This window comes from Ischnura elegans, chromosome 9 (assembly GCF_921293095.1).
Source record: "Ischnura elegans chromosome 9, ioIscEleg1.1, whole genome shotgun sequence".
NCBI lineage: Eukaryota > Metazoa > Arthropoda > Insecta > Odonata > Coenagrionidae > Ischnura > Ischnura elegans.
In genome coordinates this window covers 5,236,625-5,253,498 of record NC_060254.1, presented here as the reverse complement: position 1 = coordinate 5,253,498, position 16,874 = coordinate 5,236,625, and the positions used below count along the sequence as shown (strand labels likewise).

Below are 16,874 nucleotides of genomic sequence, written 5' to 3'. Positions count from 1 at the left end.
GTGTGCATTGTGCGAGTAAACTTACCTCGACCAGCAGATCATCTGTCACCCTCATTCTCTGAACATCCATAACAATCCTAAGATTGGTTTGACGCAGCTCTCCACTCAATTCTACCATCAGCTATACAAGAATTGCCATGAGAAAAAATTCCCCTGGACCGGGAATCGAACCACGGACCTTTGGCTTTCCGGGCCACTGCGCAGACCACTACGCTATCCAGGTTCTTTAATTCTCATGGTAATTATACCGAGGCTCATGGTACTAGGTGTTAGGCCCTCGCGGTCTTCTCCCTCGCGTTGCCATCCTTGATGGACCGCGAGGGCCTAACACCTAATACCATGAGCCTCGGTATAATTGCCATGAGAATTAAAGAACCTGGATAGCGTAGTGGTCTGCGCAGTGGCCCGGTAAGCCAAAGATCCGTGGTTCGATTCCCGGTCCAGGGGAATTTTTTCTCATGGCAATTCTTGTATATTTCACCGCCGTTCACGCGGCAGGTTTAGAAATATTTCACCTACCATCAGCTAATCTTTCCATTCGTATGTATTTCTTCTCTTTCAAATCCTACTTTACCTGTTCCATATATTTTGTTTTGACAATGGTCTCCATCAAGCCATCATGTCTCTAGATACGTATTCAATTCAATTTTCAAGATACCTATTGATTGTTGGCTTATAAGGTTATCATCTTCCATCTTCTTATCTAGGTTTTCTTTGGGCTTCTCCCCTCTCCTAATTTTCTGAGGACTTCTTCATTATCCAATCGGTCGATCCATTTGACCATACCCATTCTTCTGTAGCACCATGATTAGCTGTCAATATAATAACTTTATAAATGTATGTGAGTCGATTCTCATACCTCGCGTTCAGCTACTCTGCGCCACAAGTGAGAAGAGGAATGATTTATCCAAATAAAATTTTTATTAACATGTCAAATGAAGCGTAGCCATTCGCTTATGCGCTCACAAATACACAGTTGACATCATTCTCTCCCTTCTTTGCGTTCGATACAGGATTTTTGTTTATCACTGGAACCGCCCTCCCTGGGGTCATTCTCACCCCATCCGCACGCTCTCTGGCGGCCTCTCTCCAAACTATTCATGAATATGTCAAGAAGCGTGTTTGTATGCATGCACAGCACACTCGGTAACCTTTTTTAGACGCCGATCTCTTATGTGACGTTTTTTTTATATCGTAAATAGAGCACCATAACGCGTGGTTGCATCGCTTGAACGATATTTGCTCCAAATGAGCTCTTCTATTCATTTTTCCTCAATCACTATTTCTCTCTTCCCTTAATGGAACGGTTATTGTGGGGACTGATGTAGAAAACATGATATGAAGGTGAAGAATTAGAAAATTTATGCTTGCAGGTAAAAACTCTACTTTCAGGGAAAAGAGCGAATATAAAAAGAAAATTGATGGAAATAATGATGAAATTCGTGCAATTTAAAAACAATCATAGCCCTTTTTTCTAATAAATGGTGATTTGCATAAGCCAATGCATTGAAATCAATTTAAGGCCTATGAACTCCACGAGGAGGCTTTACTGGGAGGCCTTTAATGGGCCCGTTGCAACATATTAGATGGCACATGTAGCTTTTTCTTTCTATGAGACATTAATGTGTCAAGGCGATCGGATTAATGGTAAAGTGGTGCATGAAGAACAAAGATTCCTCTAGATTGCCTCATAAAAACTACGAATTAGAGTCCGCCGTCGTTTGGGTAAATCAATAATGGCCGACTGTGTCGACACATACATGTGGAATCGAATATTAAGAGAAATGGACGAGTCGTCAGCAAAAAGTATTTATGATATTTCCATTAATGAGTTTCAAGGTTGATCATTCATTGCCGACGTCTCGTTAGTTGTTATTCCGCTAGCAACAAATATTTCTAAAATTGGTTTCAATTCATTTCCGTCGTTCCAATAGATGTCACGCTTCGGATTCTATTATTTAAGCTTTGACAGAGTCCGGAAAACGTCTCAACTCTTCTGGAATAACGGACGATTAACGTGCCTTCAATAGCCTTAAAAAAATACGAAATCCCTGTTTTTCCCTGTTAAGACTGTAGGTGCCGTTTAACAATGGCGGACGCCGCCATTTCAAAATTGGAAGCGTATTCAACGACTTGCCTTGATGACGGAATAGTTTTAAGAGTGCAGTCTAGAGAAGTGAAACAGACGAGGCAGTCATTTTTTATTATTTATAATTGGATCATGAGGAGTCAAGGCAACCGACGCAGAGGCAGTTAAATGGCTGGTCCTTTTGAAATAGACGGCGGTTCCAGTGTTAATTACATAATCCGTGTTTTGGGGGTTAATATTAACAGCGTTAATTCAGAATATGATTTATGTACAATGAGAAAGGTTCCGTCCGATTCGAAGTTCTTGATTAGTTCAGTGGAATGACGGCAGGGGGACTCCGGCGCCAGGGCCCCCGCCGCTGCGTCCGCCCTTGCTGGTGGACCGGGGTCGACTCCCGGCGTGGTGCGTCATGGTGCCCGCGGCGGGGTTGAATCCGATGCCTCCCAGGTGGTGTTCCGGCTGCACCCACGTGTATCCCGTCGACGTGATGGAGCAGTACGCGTTGTAATATCGCCCGGGACTGCGGCAATACGACCACAGCGGACAGCGGCAGCGGAACTGCGTCTGGAACTCCTCCTTGCAAACTTCATTCCACCAGCACGTGCGCTGGAAACGAAAAAAAATAACATCGCCATTAGGAATGCAAAAAAGGGCCAACTATATCATCAGACATTTATTTCATGCTGTATTCTATTCATTCAAGGTAAAGTTATAAATTCACTGTTATTCCGAAAGTTTTCTTTCACATTCTCTTCACTTTAAACACTCACGCATTGCGCACTGAAATAGCGTTATCCAATAACATTTTGGTTAATCTCAATTTCAAAATCAGGATTATATTTTTTAAATCTAATTTTTTACTCCTAAGAACTTAGACATGCATAGATGCAGGGGCTCAGCTAGGAATTGAGGGTGGGGGGGGGGGTGGGGGTTTAGGTACAACTAATACCGGGGTGTGTGGTGGTATGGTATACCCAACAGGATAAGAGGTTGGTGCGAGACTAATAAATTGCGGAACTTTAAGATAAATGGTTCAAAATGGTGAGTTTTACGGCTTTATGAGGGATATTTTATTTATTGTTACACTATTATATTAGATAGAATGATAATAGAATTAAGTAAAATGGAACTTAAAAATTTCTCTGAGCTCTGGGGGGGGTTTATCCCCCAAAAACCCCCCTCGCTGCGCCACTGCATAGATGTGTACCCTATTATCTCACGGAATATAGACAGCCCGCGATAATCAACGATATTATTATTTGTAAACTTGAAGTAGAAATGAATTAAAGTGAAGTTGAAAAAAGAACAATGTTTTTACGCTTTGTAAACAAATATAGTTTACTTTTAAGAAAAAATCGCAGAAAAGCATCCCATTAAACAATACTTGGGAAGGTAATAATTCAGATTAGAGGCATTACTCAATCACGGAGCTTCTGCACGACCATTAGTTGGGTTAGGTGAGGATAGAGTCCATCCTGGACTAAGACACAGGTCAGTTAATTCGCACTTCAGCGTACATCTACATCTGCATGACAGCCTTCAGTGAGCCACTTTTAGGGTGTTGGCATGGGATTTCCCCTAAGATGCACTCAGCTACATGTAGGAGCAACTACAATTGCACGTGAAATAACGTGTCAGGGGCCACCATCAACCGAGCAACATTTATTCCGCTCCCGAAGCCTCTATTTCGGTTCATATGGACATCTTTCTCACGCTTCGGATTTACTTACAACGAATGCTACGCTCGCATACATCATTTACTTCTCCTGGGCATATTATTCGTTAATAATAATAGATTTAATGAATTTCTTACAACAAGTAGCTACATAGTCAATCAGGAGATCACATTGTGTTGAACCGTGCTCGGGTCTTTTATAATTTTAAGGGTAAAATTAATTTTCGCATTTGTCTTAGTCCAGGATGGACTCTATCCTCACCTAACCCAACTAATGGTCGTGGTGAATCTTTGTGATTGAGTAATGTCCCTAATATAAATTCTTAAATTTTAAAATTTTTTAAAAAATTAATCATCTCCATCCTCGAGTCCATTTCCGTGATTTTGCGTCCTTCGTGAAATCAATTACGATTTACAAAGGGCCTCTTAAAATATCCTCAACTTCGCAAGCAAGCATTTCATCTGTTCACTTATTTAAAGATAAATTCTAAGATTTAAACCACGTTCATGCTCTGATGTCCATCGCAATTTCTGTGTAAGGTTCGTAATTAAAATTAAATTATCGTACAAACCATGAACGTTCCTCGCTGATCTTCGCTGCACGCGCTCCGGGTCATTAAATAAAAGACTATGTCAAGTACGTATGCTGACTCCGCACTTCAGTTGAGATTTCCCGAGGGAATGACGGCCCTGAATTTGTCATCGCACTTTGCGAGAAAGGGGAGTTGCGGATCGCTCTCAATCATTTTCCCCATCCCTCTCTCAGCGGTTTCCAACCTTTTTTCCTTCCGTACCCATCTGTATGTATAAATAATATTGTACCCCGAAAAATGTAACGTCCACATTTTATAAAGGCCGTTTTACACGGGTCGCGGAATTGCGCAGGTTAGAGCTGCATTAATTTCTAAAATGGCGTGAAATTGCGTGAATGCATTAACGAAATTAGAACAGGGGCCATTTTGCCATCTCACGTCCACGCATTCTCGCATATGTTTTACCAATTCCCCGCTTTACACGACGCACTTTTTACTGCGCCTTCGTACAAACGGCAGATTGATTCTCAAAGGAAAAATCCAGCCCCAACCTGCCACCTCACCTCTCCTATCTAGTCATGTGCGTGAGTTTCCAAACGCCCGACGCGTTGATTAGATGCGGAAATTTGTGCAGTCGTAGTTATAGTTGAGGACATTTCGCTAAAAGTGAGACGACTTAACAGTTTGATACTCTTTTATACATCATAAATTCCTTATAAATATTATTGTTCCAATTTTTTTAAATTTTTTTACGATTTTATTCACAAGATACATAATACGGACTCAACGATTGCGCTGGCAAGGCAGAAGACTGTCTCGAAAAGCGGGTGGCTGCAAGGAAATAGTTTTTTACTCTTGGAGAACCCATATCTTACCGCTATGCACCTGAATTTCGCTAACCACATTCTCCTAGGTCTTTTATAGATCGCATTAGCTCAAACATTGGAAAGGGCTCAAGAGTGGCGGCGGGCACTACCCTGCTTGCCGCGTTAATCCCTATTGTGCCCGTAAACCCTGCTTCAGTCATACGATTTTTATTTAGCTTTTAAAAAGTTTGATACTCAATGCATAGCTATCCGTTTGTAGAAATCCCGCTTATTGCTTTATTGCCATGTTCTATAATGAAGGGACTTAGCACTTTTGGGGATTGCTTCTCTTCGAAATCTGCACGGACGATTTCTACGAGGAATCTCTCACGGGGCTTACCACAAATGCTTCCTCCCAAATGGTTTAACAAAAATTCCTTTAACAAATTCATGGAACAAATTAGTCAGCTTTTGCTCGTAAGTGCGAAAGAGTCTCATTGTCAGTGCTCGAGCTACGGAAGCGAACAACCAAAGTTTATTTTCCTTAGAGCATGAAATTCCAGCGTTGAAACCAAACTACCGCTAGAGAAGGATATCTCGCAATGATAAAAAAGTATGTTTTCCAAAATAAGTATTGTACTTATTGTGTATGTTGTATTATGCGATGAATTTATGCTAATTTACATTTTCTCCGTGGGTGATTCAGATAGTTGACATTTCGGGTAAGAAAAAATGGAGCGCGTGAAAGTAACACGAAAAGAAATGCATGACGTTATTGTTAATGGAAGAGAAAATTCGTTGTCTTCAAAACGTTAATTAGCCGTTCAATATCTTCCCAATAAGTGAAACTTGGAGCAAGAAGTGAAGACGAAGGAAATATCAAAGAACCTCATGAACTAATACTTTTTTAAATACGTATTTCCAGAAATGGGACGAATGCAAGAGAGCCAGTGACTGGTTTGCCGATGTTGCTTAGAGAAGGATATACTGTTCCCAGCAGGCATGTACAATAAACTCCTTGAGACTCCTTGCTCATATTGTAACAAATTATTGTTTAAGGTATTCGCATTGACTTTACTTAACGGTTTCTCCAAGACAACTTTATTTCACGGTTGCTATCTAATTCCTGGTTCTTCTGAGTTAAACAGCCAGGAAAGGCCAAAGAAAGACTTTGAGAGGTCTAGTGATGGGGTATTATATTATATAGGGTATTAAAACAATAAGAGAAGAAAAGTGACTGATTTTAAGAGTGAAAGCATAAGCAGCAGAGCTATCGCTAGCCACATCTGCGCTAGTAAGGGAATGATTCGGCAGCGAGGATAATCACGGAAATAACCCGAGCACCTCCACCCGAGGGAAACGGATGTTACAGAAATGGAGGGCAATACCTACCACTGAAAATGAACTGACGCCAGAAGTAGCTCTTTCGCCGATTGTTGATTGCAATTTAACAAAATTTCAACACAAAAGTATTCGCAAAACTATCAGGACATGTGCCACCAGATTTACCCTAGTTATGAAATGGGCTAGACCAAAAAAAAAAACATCTGCATAACCTGCGGGGATATCAGAGGAAGAAATAAAATGTAAGGTAGACCTTCAAGAGCTTCTGAACCACACAAATTCTCGCATTAAAGCATCATTGCCAAAATTCAGAGATTATCACGGGGCCATCAACCTTTCCCTTGTATTCAAATGGAAACTAGTAGTGAGCTAGTAAATTTATTCTTCATGTTTTCTTATGGCTTAAATATGTCTGTTATTTTATAAATGGCTCATAAATAATTTCATATTTTCAATTAAATTTTTCAAAATATAAAATGCTATCGAGATGATTTCTGCTGTGTGTACTTTCAGAAAAAAATGTTGACACGAAGTTCAGCTATTAAATAACTGCTATGCCAATAATAATGTGTAAAAAATATGTATTTTTTTATGAATTGTTTCATTGAAGTAATAAAATTTCAGCTAAACTACTTACTTTCTCATTGAAAACTATTAATTTCAATAAAATGTCTCCTCTATACTGAACTAGTGCTAGTACTAGAATTAGTACTGAATAGTCGATTTCGGCGGAAACAAGAAAGCGCTCCAAAACGAACCCGGCCGAAGGAAAGGTACTCTATATAAGGAAATCACCAACTGCATCCTACACCTCGCACCTGAAGAAGCAAACTGCAGCGTTTGCGAAACATATCGTCGCCTGAGATGAACGGATGCGGGAGAGAACCTGACAGAAAGAAGCAGCCAATCATCGACACCACTCCGCGGAAGCCTTCTTTCCAATAATATTATTCAATATCGTAGAGGCTAATCAGTAGATTTCCATTAAATTCCAAACAGCGTTGTGTATTAGTTGCACTGCTATGTTTCATCTGAGGCCCAAGTCTAAGTATGAGATAGTTTTAGCGATACAGAAAAATACACCTCTGAACTGAAATGATTCAAAATGGCCCTTATTTTTGAGATTATTTCTCGAATATGCCAAATATATAATACCGAAGGGGAACTTAAAAGCAAAAAGAAATATTCAACTTTAAATGAACATCGATTGATACGCATACAACATCATCAGTTATTCCATGTATTTAAATAACGTCGAAAGTATTTGCCAAAGAATCTCCGTTTGCCGCATTTCAAGCGTTACATTCCACGATGTCTTTCGCTATAGGATTCCACAAATTGGCTGCCCTCTCTCGTTTCTCATTAATTTCTTCTCGTGCTTGAGACTTAAAATGGGAAAAGTTCTTCTTTGCTTCATTTCTTGGAATCTCAATTGAAAAATTCTTTTCGAGAGGCTGACCACCTTCAATTCTCATTATCTCCTGATGTCCGATCGCGAAGTGTTCATCCTCTTCTATATCGGATCGAGGCAATAGTTTTGCCATTGGACTTGCAGGCATGCATAGTCTTACCCGAGCAATTGAACAATGGTCCATTAAAGGGATTGATGAGTGGACTGTTTTAACCATTCATTCATTATTTCCAATTGAAATATAGTTTGAGAAATATTACCCGGTGACCCGTATTTCTCCATTTTTCTCTATCCGTCTTCCCGAGAGCAATTAGCGCGAAAAATCCACCGACATAAATCTTTCGCAGGCAATTTCATGACGTCACGAGCTCATGCCGAGAGGGTCGTCGTTTCATCTCCACTACTCCTCGGCCTCCTTCCCCGCGCATATTATGCCTCGCATGGTTCGTTGTTGACGATCTTGCTGTTGCTCTGATTAGCGATTACTTCCCTAAGTCAAAGGTTTCCTCTCCATGAATGAGCCAATAAACCCCAACTCTAATGACGTCAACAACTCATGAAAAGTGGCCAGTGACATACTTTGCGATTTAATACTTCCAAAGTACGATGACGAATGTGGGCAGTTTGTTTTTCATCGTAAGTGATATTTCTCTTCCATTTACGGAATTCTTTTACAAATTATGATTCATTACCTCACTACTTATCACGAAAAGTGAACGGCAACTATTTGATTTTCATATTTCTAGATAATGGAAAATTTCTGAAAGGAGAATATTTTGTTCGTGGTAGGTTATCTCTCTAATGCATCAGCCGAATTAAAACAGGTGTATTTAGATCCCAAATATGATGAGCGGACGGCACCGTTCAATTATAATTCCTACCAATGACCCCTGCTTTGTCAAGTTGCGTCAAGTTGGTATACTAAACTATATTAATTATTATTTTTACTATTTTATATTTCCTCGTTAATTTTTTCTCCCCTGGTTTAGATACAAATGCCCTAGGTGTTGGAAAGTTGGCTAAATATGAGTTTCGAGGTTGACGATGCTGAGAATAGGATAATTATGGTGTGTGCTAATACGAGGTGCTATGGTGTGTGCGAGTATATATGACAGCGCCGTGCTAATAGACGATGATAAAAATGTGCATCACTTCGAAGGCGACATAAACAAATTGAATTGTAATTGTACATCTACGAGTGTGCTGCGCCCGCTCCCAGAGGGCTTCCCCCGATCTTTTCTATGCAGGTCCACGGAGGGATAGGCGCGTTTATAATTTTAAAATGTAGAAAAAAAGGCAGGGTCTTATGCACAAATTTAATTGGAATGTTCATGTTCAAATTGAGGTCAGAGGACCTCTTTAAACACAACATTGGAAGTAATTACACTATCCTCTGTTAAACGCTTATGATGACTCATACTTACGTATCAACAGGAGACTTGAATGTGGAATCAGCCGCATTTTGATAAAAGTTATTTAAAGAATGCGAGATATTGTTGCAAATGAACAAATGTATCAGTTTGTGCGCCGTTAACGTCAGGAATATTTACCGTTTTTTTTTTGTTTTTTTTTATTATTTAAAAACCAATTTTAGGAAACAATAGCAATATTTAGGAAGTAAGATATGCCGTCACATGTTCTCTGATAAATTCTGTGCATTTTGGTACCTCATTTGTAGAGTTTGGTTGCGTATAAGTTGAGAAAAAGGTAAGTAGAAATAATATAGAAGATTAACCAAGGTGTTTTTTCAATCGCATACATCGAAAATGTAGGAAAAACATAAATAGCGCGAGAAGTTCGCATTTGTAGCCGCGGGGCGCTGGCCAGAACGTCCCAATCCATATAAACATGCAGTTACATGGGGAGTGGTCGGGGTGGGGACTGCTGGTGCTATGAGCTGGTGCTACGACATAACTAGTGCGTTGACATCGCCGCGCCGGCCTGCGGCCGTATAATCTTGATGTTGCAGCGTTGCAGTATACCTTGTTTTGGTGACCAGTTGATTTATTATGTGTAAATTGTTTTAATGTAAATAGGATTAGTTGTAGTTGTGTTAATCGAGTTAGTGTTTTAGTGCTACTGATTGCTTTGTGTATTAGTGGCCTCTATACTGCCTGAAAAACTCACTAAAATACACAAAATATTCAAAAATTTTGACCCCCTAGAAGAGTGTGCCCCTCCCAGCATTTGACTCACGAGCCGCCACTGAACGCAAGAGCGTATAAGGCCCTCTCTCTCTCTCTCTCTGGCTGCCTCTGCTTTCTCGTATTTCGGGCGCCATATTCATTAAAACGTGATTGGTGGGCCATGCGATCAAGACTTCTCGGATTCGCGCTCGTCATTGGACTGCGAAATGACGTCACCACCCGCCCACATGTCCAATTGGCGTGTCGGGCGAGGATTTCGAGATGAATTTATTTTTATTGCCTGGCAACGCAATCCCATGAGCCTCAGCATAAATCAACAATCCAAGTTTTGCTTTGAAGCAGTTCTCCACTAAATTCCTGATTCTGATGTCATTTCTTCTCCATAAAATCCTTTCTTAACCAATATTATGTGGTTTATTTTGGGCCTTCATTTAAATTCTTTCACGTGCCTTGTCCTTCAACGATCACATTCATCAAGCCATCATGTCGAGCCGATTCGCCCGTCTTCTTCTTTGAGATGTTTTAGAAGACTTCTTTTTTCTCCCACTCTTCTTAGCACTTCCTCATTACTGACAAGGTCCATTCATTTAATTTTCTTCATTCTTCTGCACCATCACATTTCCATTGAAACCTCTCTTCTTTCCCACAATTTAACTAATTAATAGAAATCAGAATGTAGGGTTTTTAGGAGGATTTTTCATTATCCGTAATAGGGTAGTTTCCTTCATCAAAGAAAACGAAAGGCATTGATTGCTATTCGTTACCCACCATTAGTGTATTCATAATATACAAATTATTTGGTTTTAGAAATCACAGTTTAGACGAATGGCAATGGTCAATTTTATCCTCATTTGAAAAAGGCCGGATTGGCGCCCATGCGATACCACTTCACGTGACGTCACATGGACCTAGTTTCTATACGAGTTGATAGGAGTTTTATATCGCCTGAGATAACCAATTCATGCATGACGCACAGAGCTCAGGGAAACATCTCTTAATAATCACCCATTAAAATTAGCTAGGTTCGGAAAGTTTCCTTCGTTTAACAGAGTAATAATAATCCTTATTTAAGCCAAGTGCTACCTGATAGCGGCGTACTCTGCTACCTGCTAGCAGCATATGTCGTATCAGCGCCCAAGGTCACCTCATAGGGCGGCAGCGGGAACCAGAATGACGTCACACGGACTTTTCCCAGCATTCCTACTCAGCCGTCGTGTTTTCGCGAGCTTGAAAATTTTCACTTTTCGTTTAATCGCGAAAAATAGATATCGTCATTTAAAAATCTAGAAGCGTGAAATACGTACTCCAGGAGTAATAATCCTTCGATTTAGGCAATAACAAAATAATAGGAAACCACCCTATTTATATTTCCATTCAATCTGTCGCATTCTTTTAATGTAGGGTGATAATTGGGTCTGATAGAACGACCCCATTAGGTGAGCATGGTTTGAGTTTTTCATGAGAGTGGAATTCCCTTTACTTTGACCGAATGACCTCTTTCAATTCAAAATACCTCTACAACCCCTGAAGGCGGCGTGCAATTGCGGGAACAACGTCCAGCGCCCGCATCACTCCTCTACGACTTCCCACCAGGGGGCGTTGGAATCCAAAGCGGCAGAAAAGCAGGACTGCTGCTTACACAAACGGCATTACATAAATATCGTATATACTGGAGGAGGTGACGCACCCCTTTTTCGCTGTGTATTTATCCGGTGGCCACTTTGAGTGATCACTTTTCAATTGGTTTTCCAGAATGTCCATAGCAAAGCAATGAGTCCACAGCGAACTATTGTTTCTCAAATTTTGCAATTGATTGTATTAATCGCGATAAAGACGTTGAAATGCTATGAATCCGATGGATTTGGGGAGACCGACTGGCGGTTCAGATTACGAATGACTTATTTCTAACTCATAAAATAAAATAAAAACACTTTGTTCTATTCCACACTTTATTTTCAATAGTACGACCCGGGTTTCTGCATATCATGCTATTATCCTGATGACATATGACAATAAATGATGATATGTGATACTATTTAAAATAAAGTGTGGAATAAAACAAAGTATTTTATTTTACGATGAAGCAGTTCCACAAAGTAACGCCTGAGACTGTGTCCTATATTTATAACTCATGCTCCCATCTAGTTTCTTAAAACATGGAGGAAGACGTATAATATTTATAATACGTGGGCGCCGCGCCGGGTCCATTTGCTGGGACCTGACCTGTCCCCAGTCCATGATCAATGTACACACGAGTAAGTTAAATGGGCGGCAAGGCGTCCTCAATTACGGTGGTGGAGAAGGGGGGATGGAGGCCCCCCCCCTGTTCCCCCTTCAGTGAGTGTGAGTAGTCCCGTGTTTGCGCTTTGCCTCTTCGTCGTTCGTCTCGAGTGCTCAGATTTCTCGGAAAACAAAAGAAGGGAGAAAGAGGAAAAAAGTGAGCCTCGCGGCGCGCAGCTTAAGAGTGCTCACTTAGCACGGCCGCCCGCCGCGAGAGGGAGAGAAGCGTGCCACGTCACGTTCGTGCCTTTTTTTTATTAGTTGTCGCTTGCATTTCAGTGAATATAGAGTGCAAGACAAGTGTGAGCGTCTCTCACGTTATTATTGGAACGAGTAAAAATAGGAATGCGCGCTAGAGGATAAACAAATGAATGCCGCAGGGCGCACGACATTTTAAACGCTTCCCACCGCAACACGAGCGAAATGTCACGTACTAATAAATTCTCGAGGAATATCATTCACCAGATGCGTTTGTGCCCCGTGGTGTCTGTCTCCTGGCGTAGAGCGTCACCGTTGATAAACACAATTGCGTAGTCAATTGAGGGACTACAGTGGAGGTCCGTCCTCTCGCAGAAGTTTAATTTATAAATCATAAATTCATTCCATATACATCATATCACTAATATTGCTTTACATGGATGTTTATGCTTCATTTCAATCGCAGCGCTTTTCAAGCGGTTTTCAAAAATCTCCGCCGCGCGGCGACAGGTTTCAAGCGATCCATTTCCTCTCTATAATTATAAAATGGAGTATTTGCATTCGCAAAGAATAACATTGGAAATTTTAAAAATTCAATGGATGATATCAGAACGAATATAAATTGTTATTACCATCCCCATTCTTCTGTGAAAATAGGATCTCTTTGCTTGACAGCAACACGGGTGGTGGCGTTCGTAAATCCATTTAGGTAGTTGGGTGACGACAGCACATTTATCGGCCCAACGGAAAGTCATCAACATATTGTTACATTCGTGGATGTGTGGTATTTGTAGGTGGTAAAGCATATCGCTTGAATTGGAAGGGGGTGGACAAAGAAGGGAGAAAGGGTGGAGAGAAACCCGGCGTCGGTCAGTCTGCTGGAAACCGGAAGCGACGATATTGTAGTGAATGTCCTACATGAGTGAATGTCTCTCCCATTATTATTGGAAGGTCTGAAAATAGTAATGTGCGCTAGATGAGAAACAGACGAATACAGCGGGGAGCACGCCATTTTGAAGACCGTGAAAAGGAACACGTTCTCATAAATTCTCGAGGACTTTCGTTAGAAATAATGCTTCCTTGACTTGTGATGCGAGAGAGGTTTTCACGGGTGTCTCCTTTGCAGACGCAGTGGACATTGGGGTGAAAATCAATCATTTGGGATGAAAATCGCGAAACTACCAACTATTTGAAGCGCGCGTCGGGAAACCATTTAGTGGGAGACCCCATCGGACAGTCCCTCGCTTTGCAATATTCATTATCCATTTATCAGGAAGACGGATCGTCAAGGAGGCAAATGCCATCGTGCAAATGTTGAATCGCTAATATTTACAGGCGAGGTGTCAGTTCAATGGGAATAAGCGCATTTAAACTTCGCAGCAAAAAATAAGCAGCGCGTTCATTACATTAGTTATCTTTCTACCCAATGCGTTGCAATATGAAAAACATAAGTATTATATCATACTGGATAAGTATAACATTTAAAACTATTAATTTTTAGAGGGCTCTGTACGTTTTCTACATGATTGGCTTAAAATCTGTGTTATATTTCATGGATTAACTGCGTGTTTAGAACATTTGTATTGCGTGTATTCAACGCTTTTCCCTCTACCTATAACGTTCCTACGGAGTACTCGTTGATGTAATCGAACGAAGCGTTTTCCGTCATTTTTAGGGTTAAAACTCAATAAAAACCTTTTCATAAATCCAAAAAATATGTTCCCCGAGTTAATTGCTTCCGTTGCATTCATTCCATTCCATTGACTTGGAGGAAATTTCAAGAGGGGAAAAAGAAATTTACCAACGCGTTGGCATAAATGGAGGCGAAAAAATACTGGAATGAAATTAAATACAAAGGAAAGCAGCGTGATTAGTTAAAAAAAACTGCCGTGATCGTACAGAAAACGTTACACAGAAAATATACGATTTGGAGTGGGATCTGCCTGAGGCTCGGAGGCCACGCCCCAGACTTGCATTGCTTGAGGAGTGACAATCCATATCTTTCAAAGTTACACGGAGAATGTAATCTTAGAACCTCACTATACTTTCAGGTCCCACAGAAACGATTACATAAGAGGGGTATTTTAACGAAAGGATTTCAATGAAGATTCTTTTTTCCACGATGTTAATGAGGGACTTAAACAGTAAGAGTGAGATGAGATTCAGGACGTGAAATGGGTCGAAAGATGCAAATATGTTTCAGACAAACTGCTGTTTGAGTCAAACGCATTCAACCACTTCCATGTGATTTGATTTCAATTTCGATTCCCCCCCCTCCCTCCCAATAGCTCAAAAAGTAGTGCGGCTAAGGGCCCAAGTTTTATTTGAGTAACGATGTTCGAATTATTTGAAATGCTCTAACAATATGTTGTCCTAAGTATTTATTTAACCTAGAATTAATTAGAAATTGTCTCTTCATTAGACAAGTGTCTTCATTCCGACCTGTATGAAAATTCTGATTTTTAAAATGCCTGAAAATGCAGCACAGAACGGTTTTGAAGAATTCTTCTTTCTCCGATCAATAAATGAAATGCTAGGGAAGTCAAATTACATTAACGCGCACCCATTCAACTTGCAATCGGCTTTGGTTCTAGCACCCTCTGCCACACTTCGTCCGTGGATTAAATGAATGCAGATTAAGATGAAATACTTTGCATTTTGCTCATCCAACGCATTTAATCAGATGACTAATTTGAACAAGGTACGAGAGGCAATCTTTTTGGTTTAAACTGCAATTCATTCTGGGGAAAATTCCCCTGAGTCCACTTCATCCATTAAAGTGACTCTTAACACTCCAGTGAGCGTCCGATTGAGGTGCACTTAGTGGAGTGGTGGCGCCATTCAGGCATGCAGTTGACTTGACATGATATGACCCTACACTCACTACAGGCCGTTCGCCCCTCGCTGGTCTCAATCGAGAAAAATACGGTCAAAGTTAAAATTAACGCCGTGCCCACGTAATTAAAAAAATAACAATTGATTCCACCATTTACTCGATTTAGTAACACTTTCAGGAATTAAGTCATCACTTATTTGGTGGATGGGTGGTAATGAGTTTGTTTACTTTTGCTGATATATAGGAGGTCACAGGACTGAGCATATGGATACGTGAGGCATAAAGGACCTTAAAGTGAACACGCAGCTGGTTTTATTCACTCAAAGAATAACTTTTTACGCTACATATAACGCCCAAAGAGTATTTACCGCTATGCGCACTAATATTCAAACAGTTGTTTTCGTACTCATGTCTTAAACGAGATGAATACTCTTATAAATTCTCAAATAATTTTAATATAAAAATAACCGCTTCAGATAAAGGGGAACCCGGGGCAGAATGGGGATCAAGTTCAAAACATCGAAAAATAAGCACAAAACGCTTCAAAAAATATGCCTCACATTTTTATAGGCCTTTTTATATGTATTGAACACAAAAATAGAATAACACAGAGGAAAAAATCTTAATTATATATTTTTCTCCCAAAATCAAAATTTTGCGTCATTTGCCCCGTTCTGCCCTAGGTATGGGGCGGAGAGGGGTAGAATAGAATAGAATAGAATATTTTTATTATGCTCTAGGTAAAACCTATGAAAGCAAAAAAATGGAAAATACAGGAAATGTTCTCAATCTTAACAAAGGCATTTTGACAAGTAGTTGATATTTATACAAAATATGTAAAATATTCAATACTAATAACACAGAAGTATGTGTTTTAACTTAGACAGTAATAAACACACACATACATATGCATATTTATGTAGAAATTTTTGTAAATATTACAACTTTAAGATAATAACTCTAATGAGTTTAGGAGACTGAATTAAGCCCAGACTTCAAATACGAGTACAGCCTTCTTTTAAACGACTTAAGTGATTGTGACGACTTTATATTTGGCGGAAGAGAGTTCCAGAATCTAGACGCAGTTGGATGAAAAGGGGTAGTGTGAAAATGAATTACAAAAACAAATTGAATATGTGACACGAAAGAAAAACTCAAATAGTTTGTTGTTTTCTTTAAATTTGAATGAATTTTTAGGTGCAGTATACTTTTACGTAAGTAGTCTTTTTTGAAGCCCAATCACATGAAGACAATGGCCGTGTTCCAATGCATAGGGTGCACTCTACGCTCTTGCGCTCTTACGCTCTTAACGGCTCTTTCGCTCTTTCCCACTCTTTCCTGCTCTGATTGCAAGTAGTGCCACCACTGTCAAGTGGCAGAGTTCGAAACTGAAAAAAAGTTGAGTAACAAATTTGGAGGGTAAGAAAATAGTGCAATGTTGTTGTTGTGGTTGTTGTTATGGAGTGAGTGTTGCAATAATTAAATGCCTTATAAATATATGTACTTATATATATGCTTACATGTACTTATAAATGGAATTGCAGAAGTTATAACG

The 16,874-nt window shown here is 40.0% G+C and overlaps 1 protein-coding gene across 1 annotated transcript in view; it reads right to left on the bottom strand.

Moving 5' to 3' along the window:
- Positions 1-901: 901 nt before the first annotated feature.
- Positions 902-16,874, bottom strand: part of LOC124165870 — a 67,578-nt gene continuing 51,605 nt past the window's right edge. Inside the window, exon 4 of the mRNA XM_046543407.1 lies at positions 902-2,695. Coding sequence (XP_046399363.1) covers positions 2,402-2,695 — 294 coding nt within the window. The 3' untranslated portion in view covers positions 902-2,401. The remainder of the gene's footprint in view (positions 2,696-16,874) is intronic.